General features: G+C 51.7%; 1 protein-coding gene and 1 pseudogene across 2 annotated transcripts; one reads left to right on the forward strand and one right to left on the reverse strand.

Annotated features, from left to right (window-relative positions):
- Position 1: 1 nt before the first annotated feature.
- Positions 2-27,839, reverse strand: AKAP8L (A-kinase anchoring protein 8 like). 2 transcript variants are annotated; one of them, XM_075548428.1, is made up of 14 exons: positions 27,701-27,839; positions 19,048-19,122; positions 12,268-12,300; positions 11,803-12,049; positions 10,031-10,499; positions 9,852-9,948; positions 9,703-9,773; positions 9,459-9,516; positions 8,597-8,705; positions 7,072-7,213; positions 6,877-6,982; positions 6,636-6,766; positions 417-512; positions 2-330 (listed from the first exon to the last, which is right to left on the reverse strand). In XM_075548428.1, exons 1-14 carry the CDS (start codon positions 27,711-27,713, stop codon positions 49-51), a joined length of 1,929 nt encoding a protein of 642 aa, XP_075404543.1. In that variant the 5' UTR covers positions 27,714-27,839; the 3' UTR covers positions 2-48. The 2 variants fall into 2 exon arrangements, with proteins under 2 accessions (XP_075404543.1, XP_075404534.1); XM_075548419.1 differs by having other exon boundaries at positions 9,450-9,516.
- On the forward strand, positions 3,176-3,286 carry LOC142437914 (U6atac minor spliceosomal RNA; annotated as a pseudogene).

Consider the following 27,839-nt stretch of genomic DNA (forward strand, 5'->3'; position numbering starts at 1 on the left):
CTGAAGGGAAAGCACTTTATTGGCTCGGCCTGAACTAGCCCCGCGCGTTCAAGGGGCGCTCCCGCCCCCTTCTTCCTCCTCTTCATCAGCCTCCACGTCGAGTCCCGGGATTCCGCGAATTTGGCGCTGCAGCGCCCCGCCCAAGAGCGGCACGCCTTCCTCCTCCTCCTCCGGGGGCGGCGGGGGCGGCGGCACGACGGCCTCGGGCTCCGGGGGCACCGGTGGCTGCGGCGCTCCCTCGGCTGCGCCCTCTCCCGGGGCCCCTTCGCCTGGCTCGCCCTCCTCCTGCTCCTTGTCCTCCTCGGGGCTGTCGGTGAAGGGGTTTTCGCCCTGGCGGGGGGGAGGGGAGGGAAGGCGATGGTAAAAGCGGGCGGGGTGACCGGTCGCGGGAGAGGGCGGGGGCGACCCGGGCTCACCTTCAAGTAGCGCTCCAGCTTCTTGCTGATGAGCTTGTTGTTGAGGATGCTGCGGGCCACCATGAGCGAGGACTTCTTAGACTGCTCCATCATGAGCTGTGAGCAGAGCAGGGTGGGCTGCAGGGCCTGCTGCTGGCCCACGGCTCGGGCACCCCCCACCCTGACTGTTGGAAGCAGCAATGGAGCCACTCCTATTTACAACTGCACTGCAGCAGGAGACCAACGGAAAGTTATGTCTGGGGCCAGGAGCCTCAGGTTCAGTACCAAGCTCACTTCGCTCAGTACCAGAGACCAAACCAGCTACCCAGGAAGGAGTCAAGTGATCTCAGTGTGTCGGAAGAAAACGTCCTGTAGGGTTTTCAAAGGCCATAACCTGTCACAAGCAGATCACCAGGCTTTTCTTAAGTGTTTCTGAATGGGTTTGAACCAACCACCTCTACATTTGTTGTGAAGCACTTAACTGTCGGATTAACACTTCTCTATTGGTGGGATTGTCAACCACTTAAAAGTTTTCTGTTAGACACTGAACAGACTGTCAAGAGCAAACATTGATGTTGGCTTCATTTCCTCCTAGGACTTAGTCCTAAGTTGAGAGTTGGAACATACAGAAACACTGCGGTGGTGGGAATGAGAACGGTCTTGTCCTTCAACAGCTTCTCTAACTCACTGCCAACGAGTCCATATGACTCATAGGGACCCCCCCTCCCTCTTGTGAGTTTCTCAGACTGTGACTGTTTACAGGAGTAGAAAGCCCTATCTCTCAAGGAGCAGCTGGTGGTTTTGAACTGCGGACAGTGAGGACTGCAGCCCAATTCATAAGCGCCACACCATCAGGACTCCACTGCATTATTTTAAATGGATATATTGACTTAAATGGATACACAGGACTTCTCTTCCCATGGGCCATGGACGGAAGAAAGTGCAGAGCGTCTACAGAGTAGGACCAGCTGTCAGACTCTCTCTGAGGTGGGAGCAACAGCAAATCTACGTCACTGTTTGGAAGGTCATGTATGGTACAAAGCTATTCCAGAAAGAAAGAGATTTGGAGTGGAAGGTTGTGAGATCTGGGGAGCGTCTACCCCCAAACCCTCCACAGAGCCCTGAACAAGTCCACAGAAAGAATGACAGTCTTAAATGACATCTCCACTTGCTTTCCCCCCAGTTTCCATAGTTAAGGAAAACATTAGCAGACTTCATGCAGATTCATTAAGAAAAGATTCACAATCAAGATGCAAATGAACTTCAGAACCACCAACTTTCCCTCACTGGCCAACTTAAGTATATCTTGCTCCTAGCTTGGGTATAACAGAGATCCGTGAACACCCATCAAAACAAACTGTCCATCAACAGATCAATAAGCAAAATGTATGCACATATGGCAATATTTTACTCAGCCTTGAAAACATGCTGAAAAACATTAGCCAAGCACAAAGGATATACACTGTATGACCTCACATAAGAAATAAGCAAACCTATAGAAGCTAAAGGCTATTTGTGGCTAAGGGGATGGGGGCAGGGCAAAGAGGGCCTTCAGGCTTGCTGGGGTTATTAGTCACTGTGGAGTAGAGTCCGACTATGAATGCAGAGAACTTCACAGGGTTATAAGATCGCCAGGTCTCGTTTCCTGAATCATCAAACTTTCAGCTAGCAGTTGGTCATTTAACTCCCGAGTTTATGAAGCGAGAGTGGTAGTGCGACTTCAGGAATGAAAGCAGTGCTACAGGAATTCTACATGTAGAAAACCCTTGCAGTGACGTGTGCTTTCTCATGTATCGTTTTACAATACAAAGGGAAGAAAAATAAAGCAAGTTTTTAGTCTCTGGAGGCATCCTAGCAAATGAGAAAACATTTAATCAAGACAATGGTTGACAGTCGTGGTTTGAAATGTGACCCGCCCCCCTCTCAGTATGATGGAAACTCCTGTAGGTAACATGAGAGCAGCCAAAGGCAGGTTTCTCTCTCCCCTCAGACTCCAGTCAGAGGGCTCCTGTATCTTCCCACCAGCTCTCTAACCTATTCCAGAAACCCCGGTCTGGAAAAGCATAGCTGGGGGTGAGGGTGGAGTGGGGCGAGGGGAACCCTTCGGCACAGCTCTCTACTTTGGGGCATCATGCTGATTAACGCTAGGGCTCAGATCACCACAGGCTCAGTTAGTTCAAAGAATGAAGACCGTGCCCTGGGAGAAGCCAACAGGAGGCAGCAGTCCCCCTGCCCTCCATGGAACACCCAAAGCAGTGGTGGTGCCTGTGGGATGAAAGGCACTTCAAAAGACAGATCTTTCAGAGACACCAGGGGGCCATGGGCCAATGAGGTTCCCAGGCAGAAGCAGGACACCTGAAAAACCATCCCCACCACAAAGGAGTTCAAAATTAACTGGACCTGTTTGTAGAGCAATTTTTGTCCCAGACATTTTTTAAACAGCCCAATAACTAAGCAATTAGAGGTGAAGGATAGGGCCAAAGAGAGCCTTACCCCAACTATTGACACCTAAGGGCAACTATGCACCTGTCCAAGGATTCAGCCTCTCTGGAGCAATATCATGGCTTCAAAACCACCTGGGTGTGTGTTTGTATAAGACTTCACTATATAATGCCAGTGCCCAAAGTCTCCACATTCTGGTTTTCAGAAATAGTCACTTGCAAACAAAATTACATGACATGGAAGGAAAGGAAACTGACCCATACACCCATCTCATGCTCGCTCTCGTGTGGCCATTGAGTTGACTCTGATTCATAGCAACCCTATGAGACCGAAAGATTGTGTTGTATGAAAGGAGAGGTTAGTACTCCCCTTGACAAGGATGGAAGAGGCCCTCGGGCCTTACAACACGCATATGGTTAAGGCATTATCGATGAAGAACACAGCTTTCCCCCAGATCCTGGATACTTCCTCCCCCCAACTACCATGATCCGAATTCTACCTTGCAGGGCTGGATAGGACAGAGGCTGTACACTGGTACAGATGAGGGCTGGAGGTACAGGGAATCCAGGGTGGATGATACCTTCAGGACCAAGGGTGTGAGGGACGATGCTGGGAGAGTGGAGGGTGAGTGGGTTGGAAAGGGGGAACTGATTACAAGGATCCACATGTGACTTCTTCCCTGGTAGAGGGACAGCAGAGAAGGGGGGGAGACTCCGGATAGGGCAAGATATGACAAAATAACGATGTATAAATTACCAAGGGCACATGAGGGAGGGGGGAAAGGGGAGGGAGGGGAAAAAAAAAAAGAGGACCTGATGCAAGAGGCTTAAGTGGAGAGCAAATGCTTTGAGAATGATTGGGGCAGGGAATGTATGGATGTGCTTTATACAATTGATGTATGTATATGTATGGATGGTGATAAGAGTTGTATGAGTCCCTAATAAAATGTAAAAAAGGAAAAGAGAAAAAAATGATTAGGGCAAAGACTGTACAGATGTGCTTTATACAATTGATGTATGTATATGTATGAACTGTGATAAGAATTGTATGAGCCCCAATAAATTGTTAAAAAAAAAAAAAAAAAGACCGAAAGATTCCTGTGGGTTTCTAAGGCTGTACATATTTACTGAAGCAGAAAGCCTCATCTTTTTCCTGCAGAGCAGGCTGGTTGGTTCAAACTGCTGGCCTAGAGATGAGCAGCTCAATGCAAAAGCTCACTAAACTAACCAGGGGTCTTTGACCCACATCAGGAAAGAAAAACAGCAACAGCAGCAAAATAACATCACAGTATGCTAACTGCGCCCAAGGTGCTGTGAGGGGTCTCATCCCAGCTACAGGTTAAGATACTGAAAGAAAATCAAGCTTACATATTGTGACAATGTTGCATCAAATAGAACACCAATAAAGATTTAAAAATGATTTAAGAAAGAAAAAAATTTATCTTGGAGCTAAAAGTACAGTAACAAATGAAAAATCCACTAGAAGGAGTCAATGGCAGATCAAACTAGGAAAATAGTCACTTCAAAGGGAACAGGATAGAGATTATATAATCTGAAGCATGAACAGCCCCAGAAAAGTGGGGCACTAACATCCGTGTAACAAGAGCACTAGGAGGAGAGAATATTTTGAAAAGTACTTAAAGGAAATAAGGGCTGAAAATTCCCCCAAATCTGCTGAAAAATCTAATCTTCACATCCAAGAATTCAACAAACTTTATGATAAATGCAGAGATCTACCAAGAAACACACCACTTGCAGAGACGAGGGATTTTGAGTGCAGCAAGAGAAAAATGTGCCATCACTCACAAGGATGGTAGACTGACGGGGGCTCCTGTTCAGAAACGAGGGCCAGAAGGCAGCAGGATGACATGTTCAAAGTGATCAAAGGAGAAACAAACCAAAAACTGTACCCCAAATTCCTATACCTAGGAAAGCTCTCATTTGGAAAGAAAAGCAAAATAAAGGTAGTCCCAGATTAAAAAAACAAAACCCCAGAAACTTCACTGCTAGGCGACTTGCCCTATAAGAAAAATTAAAAGAGGTTCCCCAGGTTGAAAGCAAGTGACTCCTGACAGTGATGTCAGGACCTACCCATCTCCACTCCCACCTCATCAACGATGGAATTATGTCGCAGTGTACTGTCACATCTTTCTCTTGAGGAGTGGGGTTACTGATGGGTTTTGAACCTTGGACCTTTCAGTTATCCCCACCAGGGGGTCCTTTGACTATTCGGATATTAATCAGCACCTTTCTTTCCAATCCCGTTCAGGTACTTATTTTCTTTTTATGTGCATTTTGCTTCCTGCAATGCTTACAGCAAGTTAAGAATAGACACTGCTGTTCAAGAATTTAAAAGGCTGTATAATAAAATAAGCTTTTAAAAATATCAATGTGTATTTTTCCTTTCCTTCTCTCAACTGATTTAAAAAGCTACCGCACAAAACATGTATATAATTGTACTGTCTGACCTGTAACATGAACTACGACCTATAAATATTGTGCATTTATATATTCATAGTACACATCTATATAGTATAAACTTAAAACGCTTTACATAGGAGTCATCCCAGTTCTTGCTTGATCACTCACACCTGAGCAAGGAGCTTATCCCCCCCCCTCCCCCAAACTTTTCCACTTGGTCCTACTCTCCATTACCAAGGTGGAGTATCTTATCTCAATTACACCCTTGCCTCCCTTCCCACCAGGTGTGAACTTCCTGTTCCTCCTCTAGTGCATTTCTGCTGCCTATGGTAGCAAGCGCCCACTCCTCCAGCCCACTGTGAAGTGCAACTCCCCCCCGACCCCCAGCTCCTGCACTTTCACCGTCTTTCTGTCTGCTGTCTGAACCTAGCCTGGCCATCGTCCTCTCAGCACATCTCACTCAAGACTCCCTGCCAATGGGTTGGAGCCGTGACTCTATAGGACAGGGTAGAACTAACTGCCCCCATGTATTTCTGAGACTCTTAACTGTTTGGTTTTTTTTGTTATTTTTTGAGACTGTAATTGTTAACAGGATTAGAAAGTCCTTTCTCCCACAGAGTAGCTGGTGGTTTTGAACTGTGGACTTTGCAGTTAGTGGTCCAACGTGTAACTGCTACACCACGAGGGTGCCCTTCTATGTACATGGAGGTTCCCATATCCCACGTCCTGATGGTTCTTAGAGGAGCCCTAGTAGCGCTGTTGGATAAGCGTTGGACTGCTGACCACAAGTAGGTGGTTCAAGGCCAATGGCTGAGGGAGAAAGGCGAGACTATGTGTTCTTTTAAAGATCTACATCTTTGGAAGCCTTGTGCAGGGTCCCCAGGAATTGAAATTAAACTTGATCAAGGCAGTGGGCCTGATGAGCATGTGCAGCTACTACTCGTCTGCTGGTAGTTTGCATGTTGTTGTGATGATGAAGAGATTTCTGCACAATTTCCAGGTTAAGAAGACTGAGATTAAAAGGTCTGGCAGTCTATTCTCAAAATCAACTACTAAAAAAAACCCCTATGGGTCACAACAAACTAACCTTCAAACAATCAGCTTGGGGGTGTGGTAGGGGATGGGGGTGGATCTGGACCAGGCAATGTTTCATTGGTTTCACATGGGGGCACCATGAGTTAGGACAGCCTCAGCAACAGCTCACAGCAAGAGTCCCTCTCTGTAGCACCATGACTGCTGCACTGGGCTGGGAAAGCTGCTTTCTGTACACTGCCCTCCAGCTTCCCCTAATGTGTCCACTACAGCTCCCCATGGGCAGGGCAGGCAGTGGCTGCAACCCCAGCCCCTCCCAAGGTCACCCCTGTGAGCTCTCACTCACCCTACGGTTCCGGTTGTGATCCATGGTCTTGAGGTGCTTCTGGATGACCCCAAATTGCATGGGGATGAAAAGGTCACAGGCCGCACAGTGAGCTGCCTCCACCTTCCTCACAAAATGCTCCATGGCGATTTCTGTGGGGGAAAGAAGAGGGCATGTCCGCTGGTGCAGGGACCTCTGACAAGAGCCAGCCTCGCACACCGGTGGTCCCTGCCTGCAGACAGGGTGCCTGCCGCCTGCTCACCTTGGGTCAGATCTTGGTCACGGTAAATCTGCTGGACCAGCCCATCAAGGTCCTCCACAGTTTTCCGGAGCTCCTCTGTCTTCTTGGTCTTGTTGGTGACGTACTCCTGCCGGGGACACCCAAAGATTGTGGGGACTGCTCTGCTGCTAGGGGTCCCAAGGAAGCTCAGGGCAGTCATGCTGTGCTAGGGTTCACCTGCAGGAAGTCAGCTGTCTGCTTTGGGAGCTTGGTGCCAACAAACTTGAAATGCTCCTTGTGGAACTTGCTGTCCAGGTGGCTGGCCATCTCATCCTCGTAGAAGGTCCGGTACTTGCAGAGAGAGCACACAAACTGGATCCTGCCACAGGAGGGAGATGGGCGCTGAGCGAGCGAGGGCCCCAAAGGGTGGTTCCACCGCCTCACCCAACCCTGCTGCGGGCCCCAAGACTGGCCCTGTTCCCGGGCCTGAGGTGTGGCCCCTCAGGGGGCAGGCTGGGGCTGGGGCTCGGGAGAAGAAAGGGATGGAACAGCTGCAGTAAGTGCCATGTGGGTCAGGGGAGAAGCTCTTCCTTCCCACAGGCAGAAGGGCTGGGCCCAAGGAAGCAGCTGCTGCAACAGGCAGTACGTCGATGGACGGCTGTGGAGGGCATCACTGCCCAGGCTGGACAGGAGCTCGTGCTCTCGGCCCAGCCATGTGGCCCTGAGGTGCAGAATGGAGTGCGCAGTCCCGAGGCAGGGCCCAAAAAAGTGCTGCAGCTTCCTTCGGGGGCCTGGGGGACTCAAGAGGCCTCGCCCATCCTCTGCTCAGAACACTCAGGGGTAGTGTCAGGAGGGACAGGAAGGAAGCAGGCCTGGGCCCCGGCCGCCTCATCTTCCTCTTCCAAGAAGAGACCAGTCTGAGCTGGAGGAGGGCGCCCGCCTGGCCTGCCATGGGGCAGCCTGGAGTCACCTGGGCGAGGTGCTCTGTCTGGGCCTGGTGTCCACAGCAGAAGCCCGGGGTCTGGGGCCTGGGCTGGAGCAGGCTGCCGTGGCAAGGGGCAGAGGAGGCCAGCCGCCACCGAAGCCTCGGGGCAGGTCCCTACCTCTGCCGGACGTCCTTATCTGGGCCACACGGGGTCAGCTTTGTCTGGAGAGCCCAGGGGCCGGGCGCCGGCGAGGCTGAGGAAGGTCCAGCAAGAGCAAGAGTCTGAGGCGGAGGAGGCAAGCGCCAGTGCGGGAGCCCTGAGGGCAGACAGACCCGACCAAGGGGCGTGAAGGACTCAGCCACAGACAGCCTGGCCTGGCCTGGCAGGGCCATTGAGCGGGGCAGAGGGCAGGCCCACGGCTGCCACAGCCCACAGGGGCTGCCGTCTCTCCTGGGCACAGCGGCGGCCTCTTGGCAGCTAGCTGGGGCGGCATGGGCGCTTTGGACCTTGAGTCTCTGTTGAGCTGGCCCCCTCCCTCAGGGGCATCGGCCCCCAGTGCACCTTGGGGCTCGTGCGCCGAGTGAGCTAGCGCCGGAGCTTCTGGGCAACGGTGCCGAGCAGTGTCGGTTCTTGGGCCACAGACTCCAGCGGTCGCCAGACGGCCGCACAGGGGCAGGGAAAGAGCCAGACCTTGGGAGCCGGGCCTGGCGGTAAGCAGGGGCCATGCACGGCCGAGCAGGTGCACTCCCGAGGGAGGCCAGGCCGAGGCGCGGTGGCAGAGCTACAGCTGCTCTCCTGGCACGGCCTGCAGAGGGCGATGTGGGGGAGCTGGTTACCTTTCCACCATGCGATCACGCTGTCGCTTCTTCTGTTTGTCCTGGCTTTTCTTGCCAGCCTGCAGCTTGCGCTTGGCCTGGCTGCTCTCATCCTGGGAGGTCAGGGCCCCTGTGGAGCGAAGGGAGCAGTCACCACCTGGGCTCAGCAGGCCCAGAGCAGTGGTTATGTTGGGCTTCTGATCACGCTGGGGGCTGTGGGTTTGGTTCCGGTGGGGAGTGGGTATGGCTGAGGCCCTAAGAGGCGAGGAGGTGGGGGAGGGGATACATGCCAAGCCCACTACTCTCCAGGACCAGCCCCACCAACACTCAGCAGAGCGAGACAGGCTGCATCGGTGGGGTCAGCGGCTGAAGTTAAGAGGCCTGTGGTGGGGTACAGAGAGGCTGCAACTGGGGTCCCGGCGCCAGCCCACCCCCTGCAGACACCGCGGCTCCATGGACAGAAGTTGGCCTGTTTGGTACCTGCTGGTGCTCATCACGCGGGTGGGAGGGACACGGCTCCCAACAGGGGCTGGGGAGGCACCGAGAGAAAGGGCCCACCAACCACAGCCAGCGGATCGGCACTGGGGCCCCAGCTCAGACCCCGGCCACTGAGGACTTGCAAGTTGAAGTTATTGAGAGACTGCAGGTGTGCCTGGGGCCCCGTCCCCTGACTGCAGGCAACAACCCATGTGCTAGGTAGGGGTCACTGCTGTCCACGGCCTGTGCCTGGAAAGAACAGGGGCCAGGGAGTGTGGCAGGATGGGCAGGGAAGAGGGGGGAGTTGGGACAGGTAGAGGAGCCTGCCAGCACACACCAGCCCCTACCCGGCTGGGCCCTCCCCGATGCACCCCAGGACAAGCACCAGCCTACTCACCAGACTCACCTGAATCCTCTTTGCTGTCTTCCTTCCCATCCTCTTTCCCCTCCTCATCCTCTCCTTCCTAGCAGGCAATGGCATGAGGCAAAGAGTAAGGTGCCAGCCTGCTAGCACCCTTGCAGGGATGGCTCACCCCCAGTCTTTAGTCAGGACAGAGGGACGGCACTTGCTCACCCTGGCCACCCTGCTCAGGGTCCGGGACAGCCCACCCAGACTCCCAGATCTAAGAGTGAGGGGCCCAAGCACGTACCACTCTGGAGCCCTTATCCAAGAGCTCTGAGCCATCGGCCGCCTCGCCAGCCTCGCCCTCAGTGCCCTCATCTGGAAGGAGAGAGTAGATGAGCCTGGCCCACAGCTTGCAGGAGAAGGGGTGCGGGGGAGGCGGGAGGAGGTGCTTACCATTGTCAGAGTCACTGTTGTCGGAGCCGTCTGTCCTGGAGGCTTTGCTATCGGGCTCATCTGGACTGCCCAGCTGCTTCCTCTTCTTCTTTTTGGTCTAGATGGGAAAAAGGGCGTGGCCAGTCAGTGAGATTCTGGCTGCAATCTGCACCCCCAGTCAGGGTGGCCCCCTCACTCACCCGGAAGTCGGCTGGTGTCCAGGTCTTCCAGGTGCGCCGCATCTGCTTCATGCCGTTGCCAAAGCCGAAACCAAAGCGGGAGCCTCCTGGGAAGGAGGCGCCAGGGAAGGCGCCCCCACCTCGCGCACCCTGGAACATGCCGTACTCAGGGAGGATGTTCTGCGAGAAGAGGGAGGGCAGCCGGGGAGTGCCTGGCATGCACTGGCCCCGGGCTCCCATGGGCTCTTCCCACATGCGCCCATAGCCAGTGGCCACCGGTCGGCCGCTACGAACATCCCGGGCCCAGCCCTGTGGCCGTGGCCCAAAGGCGTCGCCACCACGCATGCGGAACTGGTCTCGGTAGGCGTCATACTGGCCCTCGTAGGCCATCTCCATCTCAGGGTCCAGCTCGCCGTAGTCATAGCCTGACCGGTACAGGTCGCGCTCGCTCAGCATGGCCCTTGAGTCACAGGCCTCGTAGGCGTCGTATCTGCAGAGTCACATGGCCAGCATCAGCTTCCTGCTCCTCCCCGCCCCAAGCCCTTCTGCCTGGACAAAACCTGGCTGCCCTGCCCCACCCCACCACGGTGCCACATTCAGAGATGCCCAGCAAAGGCCCGTGGGCTGGTAGGATGCAGAGTTGTAGAAGCAGGAAGAATACCACTACCCACACCCCAATGTAGCCAGACACAAGTGTGGGGGCCCCGAGGAAGGCCTGCCCACTGCGGTGCTGAGGGCAGCTTCTGGCCCTATGGGGACCAGTTGAGCACTTGCACATTTCGGAGAAGGCAGGCACCCAGCACCATGATGATGTGTTCACTGAGATGCCCAGGAACAGCAATCTCAGGCCTGCCCCTTAGCACCCAGAAGGAAAGTGAGACAAAATGGGGAGCATGTCCCAGGGAAGACTCCACAGTCCTGCCAGTGACTAGAATTGGACTGGGTCATCAAGGACCCTGGAGCCCAGGGTCAGGCAAACCCTCCACCCAGGAAGGAGAAGCCTCCTGAGAACTACTGCCTACCCCTTACAGAAACTGAAGGGGGATTTGGGCTAGCTTGTCCCCCAGGGGTCCTCCCAAACGCTCTTCCCACCAGGAAACTGAGACACAGAGAGGGCAAGGCAACCATAGGGGAAGCTCCAGCATAGCTCTGGCCCCAACCCCACCCCCTGCCACCTGGAGCCCCTGCCCCCCAGCAGAGCCCATGCAGCCTTGGTCAGTGCCAGCTCCTTGTGCCCGGCCTGTAGGGTGGGTGCTCTAGAGCCCCTGCAAGCCAGCACTGTCGTCCTGAGCAAGGTTTGCAGGCCTCACGACCCCGTGTCAATGCAGTCCTCTCCTCAACCTAGCATGAAGACCCTCTATGCCCGCTGGGCACCTCCTTGTGCCTTAAGTGTCCAGTGTCCTCTGAGCAAAAGGAGTTATAGCACCCCTCCCAGGGTCCTTCGCATGAACTCTGAAGTGCCTATGTCTGCCCCAGCTCACGGGCACCCACCCCGAAGCCTGTGTTCCATTGGACACCACACAGGGTGCCAGGACTGGAGAGCAGTCCTGAGGCATCTCCCAAGGTGGGGCCACTACCCTGACCTGCGAGGAGAGTCTGCAGTCAGCCTAGGGCACAGTGAGGCCCGGTACGGCTGGCAGAGGGCAGCCCTCACTCAGGAGGAGGCGGAACAAAGGCGGGGAGGGGAAGAGTCGCGGGGCCTGCAGGGGGACAAGCACTCGCTGGGAGGAGGAGGTGGCTGTGGAAGCCCAGAGAGGTGCAGCAGGAAGGAGGTGGGACGTACTCCTACTCACCGTTCCCCTCCTGAGCCGTACATGCCTCCTTGCATCATGTCCTGCTCCATGTGCGACACCATGTCTAAGCGCTGGTTAACTTTGGATAAAACGGAATCGGCACTGGCACTCCCCGCAGCACCAGGGTTCGCATTTGCGTCAGAGCTAGGCACTTCCCATGAGTTGGAAGCGGCCATCCCGTACCCATAGTTGCTGGTGTTTTCCTGACCGTAGCCGTAGCCGTAGCCATAGCCATAGTTCTCATAGCCTGTAGTAGGGAGAGCGACAAGGGACAAACACAAACAAGGACGTTTTCTGTCACAGACACAAGTCGAGGAACCTGGCCACCCATGGCTGGATAGGCTCCAGCCATTCTAGTGAGGACCTGCTGCAAGGGGGGGAGCACCAGCCCCAGGGACAACTCCCCGGCCCGCCCCCGGCCACCAGGGCAGGTAGGGGCAGAGAACACACTGGAAGGACACTTGCCTCTGTTTGCCCCAGAATTCCAAGCTCCATAGCCTGCAAAAAGTACAAGGTCAGTTATGCTTCCAACTGCTCATAGCCCAAAGCCCCCGGCCGCCTCACGGACGTGCCTCACAACGGTACCAGAGCCTGAAGGACACCGGCGAGGAGGCTTGCTGCCCGCCTCAGGTGGTCCCGGAAGTACTGAGTGACCCAGGGTGAAGACGTCACCTCTGAGGCGCAGCACTCGGCTTTCTGCAGCTCTGACCTGCACCTGCTGTTCAGGAGCCCCTGGATCCATTGAGTCAATGCTAGTAGAGCCAGATGTGGCTCCCGTATTCCGCCCTTAAAGGACTAGAATTAGACATGCCCCGAGACACGAGCTAAGTCCTCATCGGAGGGCAAGGATGAGCCAACAGAGCACAAGCAGCTTAGTATTAAATCCACTCAATGCTGAAATCCAAATCATCCACTAGTTATGGGGGTAGGGAGAGCACCCCACTGCTCTGCCCAACCCCACCACTCTAGCCCTTAAACGCCCATCTTGGCAGAAAGAGTACGATCCCAAAGGCCCTGGGTAGTGGGCATGTGCTGTGGTGGAGCAAAGGAGCAGAGCAATGGCCCAGAGGCTTGAGAAACACTGTTCAGAGAGCAGTCTAGGTTGCAAATTTGTGCTCATGTCAAAAGTGTGTGTGAAAAATAGATTAGAGTGAAAATTTCCCGTGACATTTAGGAAACTCCTTTGTAGTTATGACACCCCCCCCCACCCCTGCACCAGCACATGATAAAAAATGTAAGCCATGGAAAATAAAGACAGTGCACAACTGTCTGGCTCCTCCCAAAGGGAGTCAGCTTCCTGTTTACATTGTCTCTGCCAGGGGACACGGGACAGGCGTGTGGAGGAGGCAAGTCAGACCATCTTAAGGAGCAGTCAGTGTAAGAGATGACAGACTGGAGGCTGAGGGAGAACAAGGGCTTAGATGGCAAGAGAGGTACACGCCTGCCCCCAGAGTCCAGCCTACATTCAGGCCAGGGGCATCCAACAGTCATCACTGCCCAGCAAACCACAAGTCCAAGTGGAAACCAAAGCTGGCCACCTGGTCTTTCCTACTACCCTGCCCCCGACCCCATCCCCCTGCACCCACTTGGCAGAGGCCAGGCCTACTCGCCCGGAGGAGCACAGCTTCTTGAAGGAGACGCCAGTGCCCGTGCAGACGCCGAGGGTGGCACAGACAGCCAGGAACTTGAACGTCTGCAGGGCCAAGGGGAGACAAAGGAACAATGCCATCAGCCGGATGCTGACAAGAGCCTGGCCACACAACTGCAGCCAGTTAGCAAGACATGGACCAGAGAGGGCAGGATTCAGTCACTCAGGCTCCAGCCACAGGAATGGGCATTAACTCTGCAACCAGGACTTTTCAGCTCAAGAATAGGCAGTTGGCGCCACATGGTAGGGAGGCTGCCAGCCATCAACACTCAAGTCCTGGGCATGAGGGGAATGGGGCTTGTTCCAGGTTTTATCTAGAGCAACCCAGGCTCCCCAGTGGGCTTCCCTTTTTCTCCAAAGTGTGGCAACTGGGGACCAGGAGCATCCCAACTCATGCCCCTCTCCCAAAGATGAGACCATGTGGGAGTGTTATGGACACAACAAAAACAAAGGAAGAAAAGCGGAGGAATGACGGAGAAGCAGGAAAGGGGAACAGGTGGGAAAAGGCCAGGAGACAGCCCCTATGAGCAATGCGGCCAGAACAAAAATAGAAAACCACCTAACACCCATCCAATGGTTCATCAGCGAGAGCACGTCCCTATTCAAATGAACTTCTCAAGGCTTCCTTCACACAAAGAAAGGGTCCCAACGTTAAAGGAAGCAAAGCAAGAGCAACAATTTGTTGGAACTGAACTACCTAAAACAAGTCTGTCAACAAAGATTGAACAGTAAAAGGAATCTTGGATGACCTTGCCTCTGTTGTTCAAAGTGGTACTTACTTAATTGGGAATTGGGTGAAAGTTTACAGAGGCAAACAGGTTTCCAATTCAGCAATTCCAATCCTTGTTTTGTGACACTGATCGCAATCCTCCCCAGGTTATAAAGCTCTTCTCATGACCAACTAAAAGTAATTCTCTGACATGATTTTCTACATAGAAAATCTCAACAATGGCAACAAAAACCAACAAAAGGGTCTCTGGGTAAGTCTTCAGCAGGTTTACTGCGAAGCCGATTATGAGGTGCCGAGAGCAATGTGGCCTTTAATTGTTGTTCATGAGAGCTGACCGCATGTGAGGCTAGTGGAAGGCTGACCAGACCAGTAAGAGGGACCACCTAGGGGTCTCAGGTTGATAGTCTTGGGAGGCAAAGTGTGAGTCAACAACCTGGAACCCGAAGGCTCTGGTGTGTCGCCTGGGTGGCAGGAACAACTGTTCTTGGATGGGTCCGGGCATGCCAATGGAAACCCTCCCAGGCTGCAAGCTCGACTTCGCTTATGTGCGTGCATTTTCAGAGCTATGAAATCCAGAGCGCAAGGACGCTGGCATATGTTGTTTCAGCAAATTATTAAACCCAAAGGGGCAGGGGAAGCCAACAATCTGAAGAACCTGGGAGCTCTGGCCTATCTCTGGTTGTGAGTAGGGTGGGAGAGTGGGTGTGTTCCTGGGTAGCTTGGTGAGGAAGACGGAGAGTAGGAAGGGAGGACTAGATCCAGCTTCACCATTTGGGACCTGGATTCATGCTGTCCATCCTACACACAGGGCAACAGAGGCGGGATTCACCCACTTCGCTCCTTACTTAGTGCAATTGGAAATGTGAATTTTAAAAAATACCATTTATAATAGCATTAGGAACATGAAATACTTAGGAGTAAGTGATGAAAAGCAGGGCAGAGTCCTAAGTGAACTGTGGTCACAGATGGGAAGAGTCAATATTGTGAAGATGCTAATCTCCCCAAACAAATCCATACACTCAATGTGATGGTAATAAAGTGATCAGCAAGAATTTTCACACAAGTTGGTCCGAAGGTTGTAGGTTATTGTTAAAAAAAAAAAGAATTTTCACATAGACTGACCAATGGAGCCCAAAATGATTCTGGAAAAGCAAAGGACTCAGAAGTACTAAAACAATTGTGCAAGAAAGAACAAGACTAGGCGTGATGTGGATGGTCTGACTTCCACACTTACTGAGAAGCTACAGCAGCCAAGACACTGGAGTACTGGAGAAGTCCAGACACACAGATCTACATACCCAGCAGAATATAGACACAGGCCCACACATATGGGGCCAAAGGACCATTCACAAAGAGGCAGAAATGACAGACAGTTATCATTTTAAAAACTGGTGCTGGAATGCTTGTATATTCATACACAGAATCACAACTGAACCATGAGCTACAACTACACTACTCATGTTACATACAAGTCAATTCAAAATGCAGCACAGACTAGGAAAATCTCTGAAAGATAACTTAGCAGAAAAATCTCTGTGACCCTGGGTGAGGCATAGCGTTCTCATATAAAATACTAACATCCCGTGAGGCTCCATTAGAGAATGCCTGGCAGGCTGGCCTTCATCAAGATCAAGACCTGCTGTACTTCGCAAAACACCGACAAGAAAAAAGACAGGCCACAATCTGGGGGGAAAATATTGGCAACGCATACATCCAATGAAAGGCTTTTATGCAAAGCTTATAAACCAGAGGAAAAATAATTTTAAAAAGATAAGTCTCCCCCCCCAGAAGAATTTATTTCAGAGGACAGCACTGAAGCTGCAGCTCAAGGAGAGGGACATGACTGATCAGAGCACATGGGAGCACATAAAGGGGGAAGAAGAGAGTGGAGCACATCCTGGCCCACCAAGCCTTGACGACAATATTCCCACTCAGAGCAGCCAATTCACAGAGAGACCATATGGCCGGCCCCACTATGAGACACTACATTCCTAACTGCCCCATAACCCTACCGGGGACAACACTGAAGACACTGTGGGAATTGCGTCTGACCTGACCCCACCACATCGAGGCAAAACACAAAGGGCATGCAACAGAATAGCAAGCGGAAAAGAGCAACGAAGTCCCCAGGGAATACCAAAAATAGACTTTGGGACCAGGGCGTGGTACTCCATCAGATTCGACTGGAAAACACTCCTAAAAGCCAACAAACAGTTCTTGAATTAACTGCAAGTTTTTCTTTTGTGTAGTGTTTTTGTTCTGTTTTGTCATTGGCTTTTTGTTGTTTTCTTTTGTTGCTTGGTTTTGCTCTGTCTTGTTTTTGTGCATGTTATTATCTCTGCAGGTCTGTCTAAACAAGATAGGCTGTATGAACAATCTGGAGGAGAAAACAATGGGACCAACAGTTCTGGGGGGACATGGGAGAGGGGGAGGTGGGGGCAAAGGTAGTGGTGTTAACAGACCCAGGGACAAGGGAACAAGTGATCCAAATCGGTGGTGAGGAGGGTGTAGGAGGCCTGGTAGGGCGTGATCAAGGGTAATGTAACAGAGAGGAATTACTATCACCCAAATGAAGGCTGAGCATGATAGTGGGACAAGAGGAAAGTAAAAGGAAATAGAGGGAAGAGCTAGGAGGCAGAGGGCATGTATGGATGTCTAAATAAAGGCATGTACATATGTAAATAGATTTATATATGAGTATGGGTAAATAGATTTATATGTATATATTTACAGGTTTAGTATTACGGTAGATGTACATTGGGCCTCCACTCAAATACTCCCTCAATAGAAGAATACTTTGTTCCATTAAACTGGCATTCCATGATGCTCACCTTCCCAACAAGATTCTGAAGACAAAGCGGGTGCATATGCAAATGTGGTGAACAAAGTTGATGGAATCCGGCTATCAAAAGCTACAGCATCTAGGGTCTTAAAGACTTGAAGGTAAACAAGTGGCCGTCTAGCTCAGAAGTAAGAAAGTCCACATGGAAGAAGCACATCAGCCTGTGTAATCATGAGGTTCCGAAGGGATCAGTTATCAGGCATCAAAGAAAAAAAAATCATATCTTTGTGTGCTCACCTTCCTGATATGACCACTGAAGACAAATGGGTACGTAAGCAAAATGTGGTGAAGAAAGCTGATGGTGCCCGGCTATCAAAAGATATAGCATCTGGGGTCTTAAAGGCTTGAAGGTAAAGTAAACAAGCGGCCATCTAGCTCAGAAGCAACAAAGCCCACATGGAAGAAGCACACCAACCTGTGTAACCATGAGGTGTTGAAGGGATGAGGTATCAGACATCGAAGAACAAAAAACCCTATCATTGTGAATGATGGGGAGTGCAGAGTGGGGACCCAAAGCCTATCTGTAGGTAACTAGACATCCCCTTACAGAAGGGTCATGGGGAGGAGACGAGCCTGTCAGGATGCAGTGTAGCAACGATGAAACATACAACTTTCCTCTAGTTTCTAAATGCTTCCCCCCTCCCCTGAATATCACGATCCCAATTTTACCTTGCAAGTCTGGCTAGACCAGAGGATGTACACTGGGACAGATAGGAACTGGAAACACAGGGAATCTAGGGTGGATGATCCCTTCAGGACCAGTGGTGAGAACGGCGATACGGGGAGGGTGGGGTAGAAAGAGGGAACCGATTACAGGGATCTACATATAACCTCCTCTCTGGGGGGCAGACAACAGAAAAGTGGGTGAAGGGAGATGTCGGACAGTGTAAGATATGACAAAATGATCTGTGACTTATCAAGGGTTCATGAGAGAGGGGGAACAGGGAGGGAGGGGAAAAATGTGGAGCTGATGCCAGGGGCTAAGTGTAGAGCAAATGTTTTGATGATGATGAGGTAACAAATGTACAAATGTGCTTTATACAACTGATGTATGTATGGATAGTCATAAGAGTTGTATGAGCCCCTAATAAAATTATTTTAAAAAAAGATAAATCACTTGGGATTATATTTGATTAAGGAGGAGGATATGGAGAAGGGCAGGCCAAATTTCTCCTCTGGACTACGCAGGCCCTCCTGACTGAGTTCAGGGTTGGTAGTGAATCCCCACAGGCCCCAGGACGGACACTGCATTTCTCCCTGGCACGAGCTGCTAATAGTGCAAGGGCCTTGCTGACTATAGCCACGGAGTCTAGACTCCTGAAGATATTGCAGTGGGGCAGGCTCAGTCCTTCCCCAGACTGAGAAGCAAATTCCTCACCTCAGGAGCTAAGACATAATTATTGGTTTCTTCTGGACAGATGCTAGGGGTGGGGTGGGGTGGAGAGGAGTCCCAGACCCTGCAAAGACCAGCCCGTGCCCTGCTCCTGGCTGTCGTAGCAGACCTACAGGGCAGGCAGAGTCTGGTTGGTGAGTGCTACTTCTTAATGAAATGATTAGTGTCTAATTCCACTGGAGGGAGCCCTGTGGCAGAGTGGTGACACATTGGGCTACGGTTAGAAACTAGGCACCAGCTGTTGCTCAAGAGAAAGGTGAGGCGTTCTAGCCTGTCCTAACAGGTCACGTTGAGTGCCCATATAGTGATGCGATGGCAGGGAGTTTGGGAAGCATGCTCCAGAAATCCAACTGCTTACTCTGCTGTTTGATCTCTAGGGACCTCAGACCTTCAGTGGTGTAGCCAAGATAAAAGCTCAATTTCTGCTCAGACCATCCTGGTCCCTCAAGGGGATTTTCTGAGCCAGACATTCTGTCAAAACCCACACATACTTCCACAGAATGTGAAAGGGTCAAAGGAATCCATCCCACCCTGCCCAGATCTGCTGCTCCAGCAACCCAGCCATCTTCGGAGAAGGACCCCTCTGTGTTGCCAGCCCACCCCCCCACCTGGATCCCGCTGGGCCCACTTACCGTAATCACCGGTAGGCTGAGAACTGGTGTCTGAATATGTCGACTGCAAAGTGGTTTCAGATCCCTGGACAAAGCCTAAACACATGCACAGAGTGGTTAAATCTCCGGAATGCCAATCCAGACAACTCCCAATGTGGACTGGCTGACAGACCCTCCTCCTGTGGAGAGCCACCAAAACATTGGACTCTTAATATTCAAAGGAACCAGAATATCACCACCGAGTCAAGCCTGACTCCTGGTGACCCCATGTGCTTCAGAGCAGAACTAGACTTTATAACAGAGTTTTCTTGGCTGTAATCTTTACAGAAGCCGATCTCTAGACCTTTCTTCCATGGCTCCCCTAGGTACGTCCAAACCCCCAACCATTATCCATCTTTCCAAAATACAACACTACCAATGGAAAGGCATGGTAGGCTTAACCTGCTACACCTATACCAACCAACAAGGCACACTCACTGCGTCCAAGGTGATTCCAACTCACGCTGATCCTTCGTGTTAGAAGAATAGAAATGCTGCCTTGTGGGGTTGTCTTGGCTGTAATCTTTACAGAAGCAATTCATCCAGCCCCTTTCCCACGTTACCAGTGGGTTTGAATCACCAACCTTTAGCTTAGCAGATCACAAAACCACGTGTACCATGAGCAACCTTCTTAGTGTGTATCAGCGATTATGTATTTATTAACAACTGCAAATCCTCTATTTTGATTCTATTATCATTTCATTAAGGTCAATATTCTACAAATCACTTCCAAGGTGAACCACCTCTAGTTCAAACAAGGATGGAGGTTAATTCTGAAAAGATATTAAGGTAAATCATTTTCCCTTCCTCTTCCCCTAAATCTGAAACAGTAATGATTATTTTTTGGCTTTTCCCCCATGGTGAATTTTCATATACTATATTCTGTCACTCACTGTCATCCAGTTGATTCTGACTCATAACGACCCTATAGGGCAGGGTAGATCTACCCTTATAGATTTCTGAGTTATAGCTCTACCAATATAGTGAGCCCTGTCTTTCTCCCTTGGAGGAGCTGGGGGTTTTAAATTGCTGATCTTGCAGTTAGCAGCCCCAAAGGTTAACCACAGCATCACCCAGGCTCTGCATATTACATTACTGCTGAGAATTATTTGGGTTTAACGTGTTTGTAAGGAAAAACAAATACTATATACAATGTAATAAAGATATTTCCTATTTTCTCAACTCCCAAACTAGTTCTCATCTTAAAGAGAATTTGGATACCAGGAAGGGAAATCTGAACTTTTATCATTAACTGCTGTCACTAAGCCAAGCAAACCCAAACCGCACTCCCTGCCACCAAGGGGATTTCCACTCACAGGAACCCTACAGGACAGAGTAGACCTGTTCCTTAGGGTCTGCCAGATGGTCAGTGTTTCCAGGGCAGGGCAACCTGAGCTTTCTCTCAGAGTAGCTGGTGGGCTCAACCTGCTGGCCTCAGGGTCAGCAGACTGACACTTACCCCCTGCACCACCGAGGCCCTTTTTCAACCAAGATAGTAATTACCTCAAGTGCTCAAAAACATCCCATCAGCTAGTCACTGACATCTGCTCTAATACCTCATTACAAACAATTTAACTCTCAGCACTGCAACGCTAAGGCCCCACCAGAGCCAACCAAGGGTCTGAAAACTGAAGCCAGAGTCTCCTTTTAACTGTCTTCTCTGGGGGCAAGCATTCACCTTCCAAGACCAGGGACAATGATGCAGGCCACACCGACAGTGCCTGTCTCCAGCTGGTACAGCAGCTTCATAGGCATCATGCCACCTCGTCCTCATGAGGACACTTAGTCTGGAATTCCCAAACCCCCAGAAGTCTGAAACAACGAGCTTCCCACAAATGGGGTGGGGTGGGAGGGCAAACCTCATTGGCTGGGAACTGACTTGTGAGGACATTTACCACCTCTATGTCCCTCTGGCTATGAGTTGGGCTGTTACCTCTAGGTCGGCATTTCAAAACCACCAGCTACTACTCTACAGGAGAGACAGAGGTTTCTACTCCCATAGAGTGAGTCTCAGAAACTCACAGGGCAATTCTACCCTGTCCTACAGGGTAGCTAAGAATCAGCATCAGCTCAGTGGCAATGAGTCTGGTTTGGGTTTTATGTCTCCCACTGGGTGCAGAAATAATGTGTCTAATTACAAGGTGCTGCTCGAGACTCCATGGGGCTGGAGGAGGGGCAACAAGATGATCACACACATGGGGGTAAGGTAGAGGGGGGCGTGGCAAGGGTCGGGAAGCATTGTGATCTTAGAGGAGAACTCCAAAACACATCCAGCTCCAAGGGCCTCAAAACCAGAGGCTGGGCACTCGCACACTATCTTTACTTTCTAGAAAAGGGAACTGGGCATGGGAAGGCAAAACACGGGAAGGTAAATAAATAAAACCTCATGGGACTGCTAACCACAAGGTCTGAAGTTCAAAGCCACCAGTTGTTCTGAGGGAGAAAGATGAGATCCTCTGTCCCCATAGAATTAGTCTGGGAAACCCATCACGGCAATTCTACCAGCCTGAAGGATGGCTATGAGTTGGAATCGACTGCATGGCAGTGAGGTTCTGGTCATGAAAGGGAGCACCCATCAGACTAGGCTCACTGCAGGGTCCCCAGACCTTCTGAGAGGCCAAATTCTCAGCACTGATGATTAATCGCTGCTCCCAAGAAATAAGAAGCACTTTCTTTCAAGAGTTCACCTGTGTGGACAGATTCACATCTAAGAGGTAATCGACACCCACCTCTCCACAGTTTCCTCCATTACCTTAGGGAAACCAGTATGTTCAGTAGTAGGCCTGCCAGCAACATGCACCCTGGACTTGAGGGATGTGCTCTGGAAGCTGCCCTGGGAGCTGACCACCCTCCGAGGTAGGCCGGGGTCTATTCAGGAAGTCTAACCAGTCCGAGTCCACTTTAACTCCTGGTGCAGAGCTGGGCTCCGAGAGGGGTTTAGAAGCGGACAGGCCTTTCCTCTTTAGTGCTTTTGGTGAACTACAAATTCCAACCTTTCAGGTAGCAGCAGAGCCTATCCATAGTCTATTACGCCCAGGCCCGGACTCTTCCTCGGAAAACAAGAACGCCACCCACCAAACCTTCCAAGCGCAGTGGCCAGGTCTGCCTAATGCTGGGTTCCCTGTGCAAACAGTCTGCTCGGAGACACTGTTTTCTAGGGCAGGCCGTCCTTAGGACTGTGCAGCTCCCACTACTAGTGAGGCTGGTGCCGGCTCTTCTCGTGCAGCTCTGGAGACACAGTAAGACAGACCAGTTGCTGGCCCTGGAGTGAAAGGTCAGACCACAATTTGTGATGGCTTTGCAGGAAGGTCCCTCTCTTTGGCCAGCAAGAGCACCGCCACACCTTATTATTTTCCTTTGGGGGAAGAAAAAGAGGGGTGGTGTGGTTGCGGTTCTTTGAAGGACAACCTCCTATCTGTACTTTCTGGGCTCAGTCAGGTGAACGCCAGAGTTTCTTGCCTCCAACTTTACTACCTGCCCACCCCACCCCCAAGTAACAATTTTATTTATAGCAGAATAAGCGCTATAGAGCACAGTGGGAATGACTGAGTGTGGCTTCAACCTTGCTCCCCTGGGGGAGTGAAGCTGGCACCATGTTGAGACCACTCTAGCAGCCCAATGGGTGAGCAGTTCACAGAAGAGGAGCCACCAGCCAGCTCTGATGTGTCAGCTAATGAGTGGAGCCACCTGTGCGGGTTCTCCAGCCCGTCAGTCAAGCTCTCCAATGCCATCCTGACAGACACCTGACAATAATGGTGTGGGGTGGCACCTGACCTCCTCCAATTTCAAAAACGGGAAGGATAATCAAACCTGTAACGAGCCCAAGGCTGACTCCTATGAGGCAGAGGTCATATCTGATTTCCAGCATCAAACCTGTAACTACCAATTCTGACACCAACGGTCCCTCCTGTGGCACGCTCTACTCCTCTGCTGGGTTTGGAACTCCTTGTAATGGCCACACGGAACTCACAGACCATACCCACAATTAAAAGGTTTATTAGGGAAGTAACAGGTTTGAAATTCAAGACCAGGAGAGTCAAAACACAGTTCTTTGGCCAGGATGACCTCTTCTCAGCTGAATTCACAGGCACCTCTCTCTGGTCCTCATGACCCACTGACTTCTGCCTTGCAAGCTCTTCGCTCTGACAATAAAGGCCTTGAAGCCTTCTGTTCTAGCTCCAGCTCCACGGGTCAGCAAACCAACCTCCTTGAGCTTGGGGCACCTCATTCCATCAGCTAGCCTCCTGCCTAAAGGTACTCCGCTTTGTCTCTCCGCGGGCCTGGGAAGTCCACCATTCATTCAGTCTCCTGCTTCTCTACCGAATTTCACACCACCTCTGGGGTCACAGCAGTCTCTTGGATCAAGGAGGTTCAGAGGAGGGACTTTGGGGTCCAAAGAGCACACTATACTCCTGGTGCTTCTTTCTTGATTGTGGTGGGATCCCTCTTTCTCTACTTCTGAAAGGATTCATTATAAACTAAGCAGGACCGCAAAACCGACCAACTCCTATGCAGAGTTCCATACATCCTGGGTCATCAACAGGCTTGTTTGGTGTGCCATAAACCCTCACTACTTGTACAGTCAGTCCTACCCATGGGAATTATAAAGCCTACACATGCAGCTAGAGGGACCACAGCAATGCGGGCCACTGTAATACATGTCATAACTGCAACTTCGTGCAAGACCCACCATCAGAGCCCAGTTGGACCACTCCTGCAGTCCTTACCCACAGAAATACATGATTTGGGTTGTTACATAGCAGTGAGCCTTGGTGTTGTACCGGGTTATGCGTTGGATTGCTAACCTCACAAGGAGCAGTTCAAAACCACCAGCCACTCCAAGAGAGACAGATGAAGCGTTCTAGTCCTGTGAAAATCTAGAGCCTCAGAAACCCTAGGGGAAGTTCTACTCTGTCCGATAGGGTCACTCTTGAGTCAGAATTGACTTGATGGCAACGAGTTGATTACACAGTAGTGAGGTAAATGGTACATTAAACTGTCTCCATTTTGCCACCCGGTACATTAGTGCTCCTATTCAAGAACTCAAAGGTGTCCGGGTGGTGCTGTGGGTTAGGTACTGGACAGCTAACCAAAAGGTCGGTGCTTCAAACCCACCAGCTGCTCCATGGCAGAAAGGCGCGGCTGTCTGCTCCCGTGAAGATTGGGAGTCTTAGGATGGTTGAGTCAGAACTGACTCAATGGCAGTGGGTTTTTGGATACAAAGACTCAGCGTTTCATACCTTTGCTTGAAGGTCTCATTCTAGGTTTTTCTGTCTCGTTTTTTTCCATTGCCCCTATTTCCTTCTCATTGACAAAGAGGAAGCTACCTTTCCCAAGTGTGGGCTGTGGTCTCACCTTACAGAAAGCAATCTGGCCTTTGTTCTTGGGTCCTTCTAGGCCGTCAACACCTGAGTGGACCAAGAGGGACCCCCTAAATGGCCAATGGATGAAGCAATTTATCATGGTCCCAGTGGATAGTCTGGTAAGGGCCCCGAGGCTCAGAAAAGCTTACTGCTTGAGAAGCGTATACCAGAAGGAACTGTGTCCCTCTCTGTGACAAGCAAGCTCTATGCTACGACCCCTCCCCGACCTCACCAGTGTCTATTTGTGTCCTTTGTGGCCACTCTACAGCGGTAACTCGCTGCACATGCCATGACTTCTGCGAGGCCCTCCAGGAAAGCCTGTTGGGCAGCCTGGACAACGCTGCCCTTCTACATGTGTGGGTGAGTGGCTAGAGCCCAAGAAACGCCACATGGGAAAGCTGATCTGGACGATAGTGTCTGACTTGGGTGCTCCAACCAAGCTCCTGGTAGGTGGATCAGGGAAAGTATGGAGAAATGGGAAGGGAGGACTGACTCTGTGTCCCTGCTGGGAACTGGATTCATACTGATCCTAACTAGGTGGGACATAGCTTCTGTGCCACCCCCCACACCCTTTGTTCAGTGAGTCAACTCTCAGTAAGGCAACTTGAGGCTCAATGTGCAGGAGTGAACGAATGTTACGATCCATTTTAATCCCTTTCGATGCTTACAAATTGGAACATTTGTCTTAGGGCCTCCAAAAAACTTTAGAGGCAAATGCTTGTCTGGCCTGTGACTTAAAATTCCTTGGACTTCAGTTGTCTGCTTAAGAGGATAATTTACAATATAAAGCCACTGTTTGGTTTTAGTTGGCCATAATCGAGCAAAAAGGAATCATGATCTCCTTCATGGGGCTACCTCAGTGCCCACCCTGAGTGGAGATTATAGGCCTACAAGAACGGGAGGTGAAATTCAGCCTGGGTCATTAGTGGCCACATGACCTCGGTCACAAGTTGCTGGGCCTTTGTAGCTAAGTTTCCTCTCTCATAATAATAAGTAGTTACTGCACAGCACCTAACCACCCTCTTCAGGTTTCTTCTGTAGTCCTGGCCTCAAAAACCACAGAACTGGTTTCCATTCTCAGGAAAACTCCGTCAAGATTACAAGCAACATGAGAGGCTCCTCACTATGGGCATTACCGTTGTGGGGCGATGGGGAAGGGCTGTACTGTGTACTTCAGGGCATTTGGCAGCATCATGGGCTGCGAGTGGGTAGGGCAGCCACTCCAACACTCAGTTCCTAACTGCAAAAAGGTGGACAGTTCAAATCCACCTGTAGGTGCCTCAAAGAAAAGCCTAGTAAGCTACTCTCAAAAAAATCAGTCACCGAAAACCCTGTGGCCTACAGTTCTCCTTTGACGAACATGGGGTCACCATGGGCCTCAGGCAACTTGACAGCAAATAGCCCCTACCCACTAGATGCCAGTAGTATCTCCACCCCCAGCTGTGACATCAAGGATGCCCCCGGATAATGCCAAATGTCCCTGGGGGCATAATGCCAAATGTCCCTGGGGGCATTATCACTCCTGGCTGAAAACTGCTGAGCTAGGAGGTAATTGCTAGAAAAACTGAGGCTCTTGCCAAGCTCCTGCTCTGGGAACGGGGGAAGAAATGACTGGCACTACCTTTTTGTTCAATCAACTGCTGTGTGGTTGAGCTGAGTCTAATTCCTAAGGGCTCCTTCACAGCAGAATTGGATTCAATGAAGTTGCAAAGGTTGATCTGGGGGAACTAGATTAACAGGCCTTTTCCCCAAGGTATCTCTGGGTGATGTCCAACCATGGGCCTTTGCGCCTAGGCCAGTGTTAAGTGGCCTACAGTGGTGACTTGGAGGCCCAGGCCCCTTCTCAGCCCTGAAGACTCTCCTAGAATGAGGGTTACCAAGCAACTCACATCCTCTTAGGCCTTTAATAACTCCACCACCTGGCAGACCCACATCTGTGGATCTTGGGCATCTGTGGCTGCCAAGGCAAACCCACGTGGCCTCCTGGCTTCACCTAGGGATGCTTTACAATTGCTCAGGGCATCTGCAGCCTCTCACAGGTCTCCCCTGCCACCCTCCAATCCCATGGACTGAGCAGCAAACAAGTCAAGCTCATTCCTACCCTTCTCTATTAACAACTCCCTGGGTCAGATAATGCCTCCTTATGGAGGTCACTAGCCGCCTAATGAAAGCAACGTAGGGGTTGGGGGGAGTCCCATACTCACTCATGTTGCCTTCTGAGGCCTACCCTTTGCCTACCAGCTGCCCGAGCTGAGTTTGTGTTAGGATTCTCAGCATCTCCTTGACACTGATATATCTCTGGGCGATGCAAATTGCTAGCAAGTGTGAATATTAACCCAAAGGGTGGGTGGTTTACCCAGACATGCCTCAGGAAAAAGTCCAGATGGTCTGCTTCCGAAAGATCAGCCAATGAAAAGCCCAGGGAACAGCTGTTTGCACACCCGGGGCTAAGGGGGGTGGGGGATTCTGAACGATGTCGACCCAAGCTCAGTTAAATGCTTGTGGGCACGGTCGTCATTTAAGCTCCCCCTCCCCCGGCGGCTCCAGGGGAGATGCCTGCTCCCGTGGAGGCTCAGTCACAGAATCGCTGTATAAAGTCGTTATAGAAGTTGGAATCGACTTATTGGCAGTGGTGTTTTGGTTCGAAGTCACCCGGAGGCTGTTCCAAAAGGTCACAGGCAACGCAAAGCCCACAGAACACGCATGGGGGCGCCCTAAGTGGGCAACTGCTCGAAAGTCTCTTGACATCGCCAATTTGACAAGTGCTGGATATACCTGCGTGGACGCCAACCCTCCCACCCCGACCAGGCTCAGAACGGCCCCGGCTAGGACCAGATAGCCACCTGCCGCTCGCGCCCCTCACAGGCTCGGCGGGGGCGACAGAAGGTGGGGCGCTGAGGCATTCTCCGGGAACACAACGCGGGGGTTGGCTTGGCAATGGCGACCGCGGCCCGGACCACGAGCCGGTTTTATGGGCTGAGCCCCGGAGAAGCGGCGACTCGAGGAGGCGAGGCCGGGAGCCGGCGGTCAGAAACCTTAGGCGGGGGCGGGAGGACAGACACACGACAAGAACAAAGGCCAGAAGGGGCTGGAGGCCAGGACACGAGGCTGGAGGAGAGAACCGAGGCGCCGGGGCGTGAGGGAAGCGACAGGCCCGAGGCGCCATTTTGTGGCCGCAAAGCGGGGAGTGGGGAGTGGGGTGGGGTGGCGAATTGACGCGGCCTCTCCACGCCTCTATAGCGGCCCCTAGCACCCACCCCATCGGGACGCACCTGTGTAGCTCATGGCGGCGGCAAACACTGAGCTCGGTTCTCAGGCACCTGATCCGCGCGCCTGACGCCGCAATAGCGGCGACAATACCCCAGGCCCCTTCTACTCACAGCCCAGCCCCGCCTTCCGACCGCATTGGTG

Source organism: Tenrec ecaudatus, chromosome 1 (genome assembly GCF_050624435.1).
Source record: "Tenrec ecaudatus isolate mTenEca1 chromosome 1, mTenEca1.hap1, whole genome shotgun sequence".
Classification (NCBI taxonomy): Eukaryota; Metazoa; Chordata; class Mammalia; order Afrosoricida; family Tenrecidae; genus Tenrec; species Tenrec ecaudatus.

Excerpts from the sequence above, each read along its gene's own strand:
- AKAP8L (XM_075548419.1), bottom strand. Across the intron at positions 10,500-11,802 it reads TACGGCTCAGGAGGGGAACG|ATACGACGCCTACGAGGCCT; the intron begins GTGAGTAGGAGT and ends GTGACTCTGCAG. Across the intron at positions 513-6,635 it reads ATCACAACCGGAACCGTAGG|CTCATGATGGAGCAGTCTAA; the intron begins GTGAGTGAGAGC and ends CTCTGCTCACAG.